This window comes from Prunus avium, chromosome 8, assembly GCF_965620075.1.
Source record: "Prunus avium chromosome 8, drPruAviu1.hap1.1, whole genome shotgun sequence".
Classification (NCBI taxonomy): Eukaryota; Viridiplantae; Streptophyta; class Magnoliopsida; order Rosales; family Rosaceae; genus Prunus; species Prunus avium.
In genome coordinates, this window is record NC_142291.1 from 1,002,199 (window position 1) to 1,013,106 (window position 10,908).

Sequence of the window (10,908 nt, forward strand, 5' to 3'; positions counted from 1 at the left end):
ACGGTTGTATGATATATGGGGTGAGGGAACGAACAACAGAGATGGTGCTCCGGCGCCTTGAAAATCAAGGGTCGTATGATATATTGATGAATGGATTTTCCTTACAGTCTAACACTACTCCTAGGAAAGCAAGTAAAGATATTGAAAGTGCATTACAAGAAAAAATAGGTTGCTCCGTGGGAGGCTTTGGTTTGGTGTTTGAATCCTTTGAATGTAGCTCGAGCCTTGTATTTATAGGAAGAGTTCCTGGAGGAGTAATCGAGGCTGACACTCTGCATGGTGGAGCCTGATTAGAACAAGTGGGTAGTCCAATCGACATTTGGGATCTTGAAGCATGGTGGTGTGACCCCATAAATCCTGGTAAATCTCGGCCGCCGCCCTAATCGTGGTTTCTACGCAGCTGGCCGTGGAGACGCATTTATTGTTCTGATAGCTGGTGACCTAATATCTCAAGCTGCCAGAATTCTTGTGAGAATGTCTACGTCTAATCACTCTGATCCTCATCACCAAATCCTGACTTCAGTCACTTCCAACCTTCCCTCGCGTAATAAATGCTTATTTGTGGCTAGTGGGTTTGCTGCATTAAACAGGCACTACTTCATTAAATGAAGCATGGGTCCCTGCTATCAAGTGATGATCTGACGTTAATATTTCTTGGCCGTGATTTTGCCCGGCCTCGGCCTCGGCCTGCACTCGAGGCCAAGATGATCATGCCTTAGCATTTTTCTTTTGTCTTCAGGAAGGCGTGATTTATTATTAGGCACAAACACATTCCACTAAGCTCAAGTGTCAGAGTGTCAGACACCTGTGTTCAACGGTCAACTTCATGTCTAAGGTTAGGACAATCCCATCCATGGTCAAGACACTCTCCGAACACGGATCAACTAATGTGTTAATTCAATTATAATTCATATAAAATCAATAAACTACATTTTGAAAGATTTGGAAAGCTTAAATTTCACTATATATAGTATTGTGAAATTAGAGTATAAACATCAATATTTTATTTTTTAAAATATATATAAGTATTATTATAAATTATTAATTTTTTCATTGTCGTGTCCCCGTGTCTTAATTTTTTGAGATTTGTCGTTTCCATGTGTTGCGTATCCGTGCATGACATAGCTGATGGCAACCCCCTTCCCTCCTCACACACACACACACACACACACACACACACACACACACACACACACACACACACACACACACACACACACACACACACACACACACACACACACACACACACACTCTCTCTCTCTCTCTCTCTCTCTCTCTCTCTCTCTCTCTCTCTCTCTCTCTCCAATTCAATTCAAAACAATTACGAAGTTGCATGACTGAGCAACTATGATGACGTCTTCATCCTTGCTAAATGCCGATGTAACTATGGTGCAAAGATAAACCTACGATAAGAAAAAACCATAGCTACCATGATGCACATTCATGGAAGAGAGGGAGAGATTTATGGACGGTGGAGAGGAATCAAGGGTGGGATAGGATGGCAATCGCAGGGTCAGATAGGTTGGATGATTTCTAGGGGTTTTACTTTTTTCTTTATTGTTTTGTTTTAATAATTCTTTTAAACTTAATAGTGTTAAGTTGGAGTTAATTAAATAGATACATGTCAAAAGTTAACAGTTGACGTATCATATCATGAGTCATTAGATTATTAGAATTGTTCAAATCTTGCGAAATGCTAGTAAATCTTAGATTTCCGTATATGCATTCATGATCTTTCATACAACCTGAAATACATAGAAGACATATCTGGCGTCATCTTCCTTGAGTACACGATCTCATAACTCATTCAGTCGCAGTAGCAATAGCACGAGCAAGAGATAACGGCTTAAGACTTCTGCTCTCTCTCATAAACTATTTCAGCTCTCTCTTTATGATGAGATTAGGGTCAGAGAACATATCTGACGAGAGTAGGGTCTTAAGGTTATGTAGGGCTAGGTCAAGTCGTCTCTAGTCATCACCGAGGGCCGACTTGACTAACATTCTAAGCCCATCAAGCAACGGTTCACGCAAAAGGAAAATAAATAGGACCCCCTTAATTGGCTTCAAAACTTTCCTTATTTCACAAAGTCTTGGGCCCCGATGTATAACCTAATTCAAACAACTATCAAACCTAATATAACTTAGTATCTGGTGCACCGATCTAAATAGGAATATAACAATAAATGCACAGTCGCTAAATGTAGAGGCTCGTGATCCATGTCACCGTCCATGAAATGAAACCCCCACGGTGAACAATGGTCAGGATCCAAATGCAATGAGAACTTGCGTGGAAAGAACAAAAAAGAAAATATGGGATCCATAAATAAACTATCTGAACATTTTCTTCTGAAGATGCGTTAAAACACAAATTTGAAGTAGCTCAAGCCGGCCATGTTCTATTTTCTTACTTCGTTTCTGCCTCTAGAACCTCTTGGGATTTTCAAAAGTCAACTGGAGTTATCCAAGTTCACAGACTTCAGAATCTGAAAATTATAATGTAGGAATATAAAATAGTTTGTTTACAAGTAATGATTCCTCCATGGAGGGCCTAACCAAAGAGAGAATCCACAGAACCATATTCATTCACTTCGGTCATTTTGTTCCCTGTTTCTTGCTAAATTATTTGGAAATGGAGTAGGCAGGGTTTTCATTTTGTTCCAGATTACACCATTCCCCTGCCTTCTTGCATTGTTATTATACTCTGATGTTATTCAGGAAAGAAGAATTTTTGGCAGTTTATACTCCTTACATATTAAATAATCAAACACGATTTTATGATATTTTAGTGCCCGTTTGGCATTGCTTATTTGGGGTGATAAGTGATTTTTAAAAAATTTTGAGAAGTCCAGCTTATTTGGTAAACTGTGAGAAAATCACTTATTGTTAAAAATTGCTGTGAGAGAAAGCTATAAAGGAAAGCAGCTAATGAAGTGCTTTCATTTTCTGATTATGCAAGAATCAGTTTTGAAGAGGCGCTGAGTTTAATGATTATGCCACAATCATTTTCTGATTATGAGGAAATCAATACCAACAACACTTTTAACAAAAAATTTACCAAACGCCAAACTGCTTTCCCTCACAGCTGATTTCTCTCACAGCAAATCTGACAGCGATTATTTTCACAGCACAGCAATGCCAAACTGGCTCTTAGTATAAAGTATACATTGATTTACCGAGGTATCGATGTTGGTATAAACTGTATCTTATACTATAATTGATTTTTCATATTTTGATTTGTTGGGAATTTGAATTTTTAGTATTTTTAATTGAATCCAAATTGAGGTTACTTCTTTATTTACATTGTAAACTTAAGTAAATTGAGTAATATAAAAATAAATTAAGTAAGGACGGGCTCGGGCTATACCCTTTCAAACCTTAGCCTAGCCAATCCAAAAAAAGAAAAAGCCCGACAAAGCCCAGCCCAAACCCAAAAATTTTGAGTTGGACCGGGCCAGCTAACCCTAATTGGAAGGATAGAATATATTTTAATAGAAGCAGCTTCTAAAGGCCTTTTTTTTTTGGTCCCACAAGGCAAGGCATAACCTGGAGGCGTTGAAGCCAAAACCTTTTGAGCATATATTATTTTATAGAGTGAATATAAAAATACAGATTACTTGAGCCCGATATTAATCACTGTAAAAATACATCTAATATAACCTATTCAATTAATCCAATAAAAGATGCATATGAATGAGTGTTAGTTTGGAAAAGAAAAAGTATTAGATATGTCATTAAGTGACCATTAATAAAGCTTACCCTTATCATTAAGGGCTTATTTTGTTGGGCTTTATAATGGGCCTGTTTTTGAAAAGTTCAACTTGAACGAAACTTATTGCAACTTTGAATGAAACTCATTGCAACTTGAATGAAACTCATTGTTTCATTGAAAGAGACCCAAGGAGGCGTATCAGAAGAAACTTAGACGACTAAGTGCCCGTTAGGCATTGCTTATTTTGGGTGATAAGTGATTTTTTAAAATTTTGGGAAGCCCAGCCCATTTGGTGAACTATGAGAAAATTATTTATTGTTAAAAATTGTTGTGAGAGAAAGCTATAAGGGAAAACAGCTAATGAGGTGCTTTCATTTTCTGATTATGCGGGAATCAGTTTCGAAAAAGCAATGGGTTTAATGATTATCCGGGAATCATTTTTTTGATTATGCGAGAATCAGAACCAACAACACTTTTAACAAAAAGTTTACCAAATGCCAAACTACTTTCTCTCATAGTTGATTTCTCTCACAGCAAATCTAACAGCGATTATTTTCACAGCACAGCAATGCCAAACTGGCTCTAAGGGTTCGTTTGGTATGTCAGATTGTACTGACTAATTTTTTTTGTTAGTATTAATCTGTTCCAGAGAGTACTGACTGTTTATTCATAATATTATAAGGCGTTTGGTGTTATTCCGGATAAATAATCTAATTATGTTATATTGTGTTTGTTGCTTCGTCGGATAACAATGATCGAATTTTTATTATTTTTTATTATTTATAAATTCTTTGATAATTTAAGTGTAAATTGAAATTCATATGACACAAAAATCAAAATTGTGAGATACAATGATTACCTAAATCTATAACAACTTGGGAGCACACCAAAGATCTGGATTCTGGACCAATCCAACTACTACCCATTGGTGATGACAAAAATTGTTTCTAGCAACATTCATATGACTAGATTTTTTATCTTTTGTTTTTGCCAAGATCTAATATATTGTTGGCAAATAATTCACAAATGTATACAAAGTTGCATCCTTTACGCAAATTGATTCAACCCATTGGTGGTCTGGGCTCACCTTCCGATGATTTGGTACCACTATAGAAGTCGAAGCAATATTAGAGAAATCAAATTTTGCTGGAAAAAGGTTGAGTTGAAAGTCTTGAATAGCATTGCAGGACCAGGATTGGATCAAAGAAAACTAGGATTAAAAAGGTAATTAGTAAAAGTCTGATGATCTCATATTCCCAAGAGAAATACATATACTAACCTCTCCCCATGCACTTCCGCGCTTGCGATAGCCTTTTTTTTTTTTTTTTAAATTTATTTATAAAAATTTTAAATTTATTTTAGAATTAAAAAAGATAATGGGTAGTTGTGTTCCATAAAACTAGGATCCATGATCTAATTTTTCTTTTAATTTTAATTTTTTAAAAGTGTGAATTTACCATATTATCTTCATTTAATTAATAATTTCAATTCTTAATATTTGCATTAACCAAGGACATTTTTTGGTATTTTGAATGTTTCATCATTCCCTGCCTTTTACTTTATATATACTAGCCTCTCCGCACGCGCTTTCGTGCCCGTGAGAGGCTTTTTTAAAAAAAATTTAAATTTTATTTTAGAATTAAAAAAGATAATGGGTGGTTGTGTTCCATAAAAAGAGGATCCATTATCTGATTTTTCTTTTAATTTTAAATTTTTTAAATATGAAAAAGTGTGAATTTACCATATTATCTTCATTTAATTAATAATTTCAATTCTTAATGCTTGTATTAACCAATGGCATTTTTTGGTATTTTGAATGTTTCACCATTCTCTGCCTTTTGCTTTATATATATATATATATATATATATATATATATATATATATATATATATATATATATATATATATATGCATCCCAAACATCTTTAGAATCAGTAGGGAGGTTCTCAAAACTTGAAAGAAGATAAACAAAACCTTATTTGCAGAAAAAAAAAAACTTTGTCCAAACAAAGATTTGAAGAAAAACTCATAAGATAATTTTCACAAAAATTTAATAAAATCTATTGAATAAATATAAAAGAAATGGTAAGAAGAGATAATTAGACACCATAGAAGAGGAAATATATAAAGAAAAAGAAGATGAAGATAGGAAGAAGAGAGAAGAAGCATACTGGAGAGAGTATGAGAGAGAGTGAGAGATGGACACCTGGAGAAGAATGAAGAAAATAACTTGTGGAGAAGATAGCAGAGAAGAAACCTAGGAGAAGAAGATGAAAAGAGCGTATGATTTTTCACGTAGAAAGCGTGTTTTCTTTTTCCCTAGCAATTAATCGTGGGTGCCGAGGGCACTTACCAATTGCGAGGTTGGGCTTGCCAGCTTAGGCTACTGGCCGTGCTAGGCGTAGAATGAGTCTTGGGTGCCAAGGGCGCCTACCGATTGTAAGGCTGGGCTGGCCAGCGTGAGCTACTGGGCCCTGCTTGGTGTCAGATCCTTTCCACGTGTCATGGCATGAAAGGCCGGTCAGATATGGTACAAACATGTATAACTAATTGACTATAGTCTATACAGTATATCAATACATAAACAAAATATCCATGTCAATTATACAATTATTAGTCTACCAAAATTCATATCAAATATGAACAAAATCAATGTCAATTAGACAATTAATCTAACAAAAGTCAATACCAATTAATCTAACTAAAAGTACATGTGATTTGGAGTTTGGAGTAATTTTCGGTGAATTTTTCAGTGCATAGATAGTTTTTAACGAAGTTTTGAAATTGGAGCAATTAGAAATTGACATGTGGCGTCTTGCTAATAGACCATTTCAGAAAGGAATTAAAATGAGATGCGCTGGATTATAACCCCCAACACGCTGATTGTTTGTTCTTGGCCGAACTTGTTCTGCAACTTTAATTCTAAAGTTCTTAAAAAACTTCTAAAATTCATAAATTTAGTTGTGGAGCTCCGATTGATGAACGGTTTTTTCCTACATGCTCGTGAGATCGAGCCCAACAATCTAAGTTAAATATTCAGGTTCTCACATAGCAGCAAATAAAACAACTTCTTTGAGGAATTTAGTCGAAAATGTGCGCACCAGCATAAGGTCAAATTCCGGCATCTCCATGGCATTTTCCATTTAGGGGAAGTGCAGCTCCACCTCTTTGAGCCTCTATGGATCTGCCAGTGCTTGTTATGGCATGGTCCCTTGCGGCCTTGACCTATTGAATAGCACCCCTTCTGAGCATATTTGTGGCATCCTTGGTTAGTCTGGCATTCTTTCCATACACCTTAAGTTTTCTGTCCTTCAATTGACTTTCCAAAGCTTAATCATTTTAGATCCTTAATCTTCTCAAATATGTTATATGGTATTGCATGTCACTCCTCCACCTACAGAACTTTGATTACAAGTAATGATTCCTCCATGGAGGGCCTAAGCAAAGTGAGAATCCGCAGAACCATATTCATTCACTTTGTTCATTTTGTTCTCTGCTTCTTGCTAAATTATTTGGAAATGAAGTACACAGGGTTGCATTGTTAATAATGTTATTTATCCGGTAGCAAAGAAGAATATTGAAAAAGTCTGCTCACAAATTCTATATGACATCACAGTTATACTAAAAGCTTAAACTCATAACTCAATTCAGGTTTTTCGGCGTACAATTATACGTGTTCTATGGTTGTTAAAAGTTATCCAGAGCAGCAGAAGATGATTATCAATGTACAAGTATAGGAAACTCTCAAAATCAAATTGAGCATTAGATCCTGATTAGTGCTTCTTAAGTCATTACATAATCAAATAGCAAACACACTCACGAATCAAATTACATAAGATTCCACAGTCTCAAAGCAAAACTCACTAATGATCAAATGGCTTCTAATAAAACTTGAGATAGTGATGGAAAATAATTAAGATTTGCAGCCTCGCACAAGAAAGCAAGGGTTCTTCTAGGCGCATGGCAAACAACAAATTCTGCATGGCAAACAACAAAAGCGAAATGATAATCAAATAGAATATCAATACAAAATTCTTGTGCTATCGAAACTAACTATTGCAGACTTAGTATTTAGTCCATGGACAAAAATACATGGTCTTAACAAACTTGTGGATGACGACAGTTTGTACCAGAATAGTTTATATGATGCAAGATTAGGGAACTCAAGGCATATATAAAAAATGAAAAAGGAAAAACAAGGAGACCAAAAAAAAACTTTACATACCTCCTTCCAAAACAACTAGGACAAGCTTTCACGACACATCCCCAATGACGTTTTGTAATAATGGTAGATCTCAGGGATGTGTTGTACCTTTTCACGATCCACACCTCCTTCTCGTATGGAATCCTTAAGTTCCTTTGATACAACCACCAATGCCAATTCTTTTAGTTTAGTGAGGTATTGAAGACCCTGTGGCGTTGTGTTTAGTTCCGGGCAGCTACCAAGCCTTAAGGATTGGAGATCTGACATTACCCCTTTTTCTATAGTTACCTTGTTCAATAAGGGGCAAGTAGACAAACACAATTTCGTAAGCTTTACAAAGCCTCTGCTGAAACATAACTCTTTGCGAGCATATGCATTAATAAGTGTAAGATATCCCAGATTGGGCAGTGCTTCAATGTAAGGCAGTAAATCTTCTTCAATTCCAGACCAATGCAGATACAAACCTGTGAGGCTCTGGAGTGAAGAGAACCAACATGGTACCTTTTCCAATTTTCCAACCAAAATAACAGTTCGAAGGTGGGGAGGAGGTGAGCATAGTGCGTTTGTTTGAAGAGCTTCCTCTTCATCGCTTGTCATTAGAAACAGGTGGTGAAGTTGCTTCATCTTTTGAATTGAGGCACATAGGTCCATCTCATCTCTTTCTTTCACATTCGTAATTCCAATCCTTCTAAGTTGGGTCATATTTCCCACAAGTCTACCAATGTTTCCTTCTAATTCAACAGACGTCAAAACCTGCAATTTCTTCAACATACATATATTTGATGGTGATCTTGTCCCATTCACATATCTGAAGCCCTTACATTCTTCAGTGTAACGATACATAATTAGATGGCGCAAGTTTTGCAACTTGGCAATTCCACTTGGAAGTGCCTCTATCTTTGAGTCCCTAATATCCAAAATTTGAAGGTTGCGGAGTTGTCCAATGGATTCAGGAAGCTTCTTAATTGGAGTTCCCCTTAAATTTAAGTATCTTAAATTGAATAAGTACACAAGTTCTTTTGGCAGTATATCAATTGGAACATATTCCACATAAAGCACCCTCAACAATTTGAATCCAGAAGGCAATGTATTTGAGAAAGAAGGTGAGGACATGTCAGTAACAAACACAAGAAAAGAACGAAGTTGTGCCATACCAGTGCCTAATTTGATGTCTCCTCCAGTGGTTTGAATTGACAAGCGGCGCACTTGAACTTCGTCCATAACTTCTTTTCCATCATATACAGCACCAAACTTTTCTTTTTCTGATTTAGACAGAGCAAGCTCCCACATAAGGTCGTGCATCTTACATGCTTTTGGCCTTCCTCTTGCATTCCTTCGAACAACATGTAGCATGCTACGGAAAATGAGCTCCATAAAATAGCTCTCAGCAACTTCTTCTGGTCTGGCTCCTTTGACATCTTCAACAAACCCTTCAGCTATCCACAACCTAATGAGCCTTTTTCTTGGAATGAAATAGTCTTCTGGGAAAAGGGAACAGTATAGAAAACAGTGCTTCAATCGGTATGGTAAATCATCAAAACTAAGCATCAAGATGCTCTTCACAGGCTCTAGCGACGGATGGTTAGTTAGATGCCAGTTTAAGCTGTTGTAGACTTTCATCCATTCTAATGACTTCTTGGAGGACATCACACTTCTCTACAAGTTCCTGAGCCAATGATTGAAGCTCTGGGGGACAACATTTATTCTGGTAAGCTGAGAATGCTTTGCTGCTGAATAGCTCCCAAGCATCATTCTTTTCGAGGGGTTGAATGTGGTGAATATGACTTTGTACTCCAAAAGAATAGGATGCTACGTCTTCTCTTCGAGTGGTAAGCATGATTCGACTTCCAAACTGTGTATTTGGGAGTGCTATCCTCATTTCTTTCCAAAGTTTGATATCCCACACATCATCCAATACAACCATGTACCTTTTAGACTCCAAGTAATTGACCAGTACTTGTAGCAATTCTCTATATGTCATGGAATTCATGTCTGCAGGGACCTTTTCCATCCTTGCTCCGTGGAATTGCTTAATCAAGCTTCTAAGCAAGTCATCAATCACATAAGTTTGTGAAACAGTAAGCCAAGCACAACAGTGGAATTGTTTCTTGACCCTTTCATCGTTGAAGGTCTTGGCAACTAAAGTCGTCTTCCCTAATCCGCCCATCCCCACCACAAAGATAAGCGTTTGCTGTTGCTCTCCATTCATCAACCAATACATCAATATTTGCCTTTTTCTTTCAATCCCCACGAGCTCATCTTCCTTAATAAAAAGAGAAGACTCCGCTTGGTTCCGGTTCCATTTGCCAACATCATCACAAGTACTACTTGTTCCTTCTAATCCACCGACACCATATCTCTGATTCCTGTCCGGAATGGCTTTAATTATTCTTGAGATTTTCCGCAACTTGTTTGACATTTGACCTCTAAACCAGACATTCTGCGGAATGCGAATAGTTTGGTGGAACCACCTTGCAAATCGGCCCTTATGACATCCTTGCTCATGCATGTGACACATGAACTCGTCAATGATGTCTTCAACATCATAGGCCATGCCTCTGATGCTTGCAACCCACGTCTCCCCACCTTCGGTGAGTGCCTTCTTGCCCTCAAAATCATTTAGGAAGGCCTTCATGCTTACAAGCTCCTGCTTGATGTCATCAATTTCATCACGAACACCGGCTATGGAGGATGCTTCGTTCTCAAGAATGGTCACAATTTTGCCGATCAAGAAGTCTGTTGGTAAGGCCATATTAGCCTTTTATCCAAACTAGTTGCTCACAATGGTAGAACGAATTTGAGTATATAGAAAAGGTTGAAAGATGAGCCAAATGAATCAAGTGACGATTTCAGCTGGCAGTGGCAGCTCCTCCAATGTGCAAGAAATTTCAGTGATTTGAAATTGTATTTTGAGCACATCAAATGGAAAATGATATCTCAGTTTGCCAATACGTAACAGACTGAGACAAAGATGTCTTTGTGTGAAGATGG

General features: G+C 37.0%; 1 protein-coding gene and 1 pseudogene across 2 annotated transcripts; both read right to left on the reverse strand.

Annotated features, from left to right (window-relative positions):
* Positions 1-7,447: 7,447 nt before the first annotated feature.
* Positions 7,448-10,908, reverse strand: LOC148291090 (disease resistance protein RPM1 pseudogene; annotated as a pseudogene). The gene is made up of 2 exons (XR_015826427.1): positions 7,939-10,908; positions 7,448-7,690 (listed from the first exon to the last, which is right to left on the reverse strand). The product of XR_015826427.1 is annotated as a disease resistance protein RPM1 pseudogene (transcript).
* LOC148291091 (disease resistance protein RPM1-like) lies at positions 9,564-10,669 on the reverse strand. The gene is made up of 2 exons (XM_088245338.1): positions 9,846-10,669; positions 9,564-9,603 (listed from the first exon to the last, which is right to left on the reverse strand). The coding sequence occupies exons 1-2, from the start codon at positions 10,667-10,669 to the stop codon at positions 9,564-9,566; spliced, it is 864 nt and encodes a 287-aa protein (XP_088101464.1).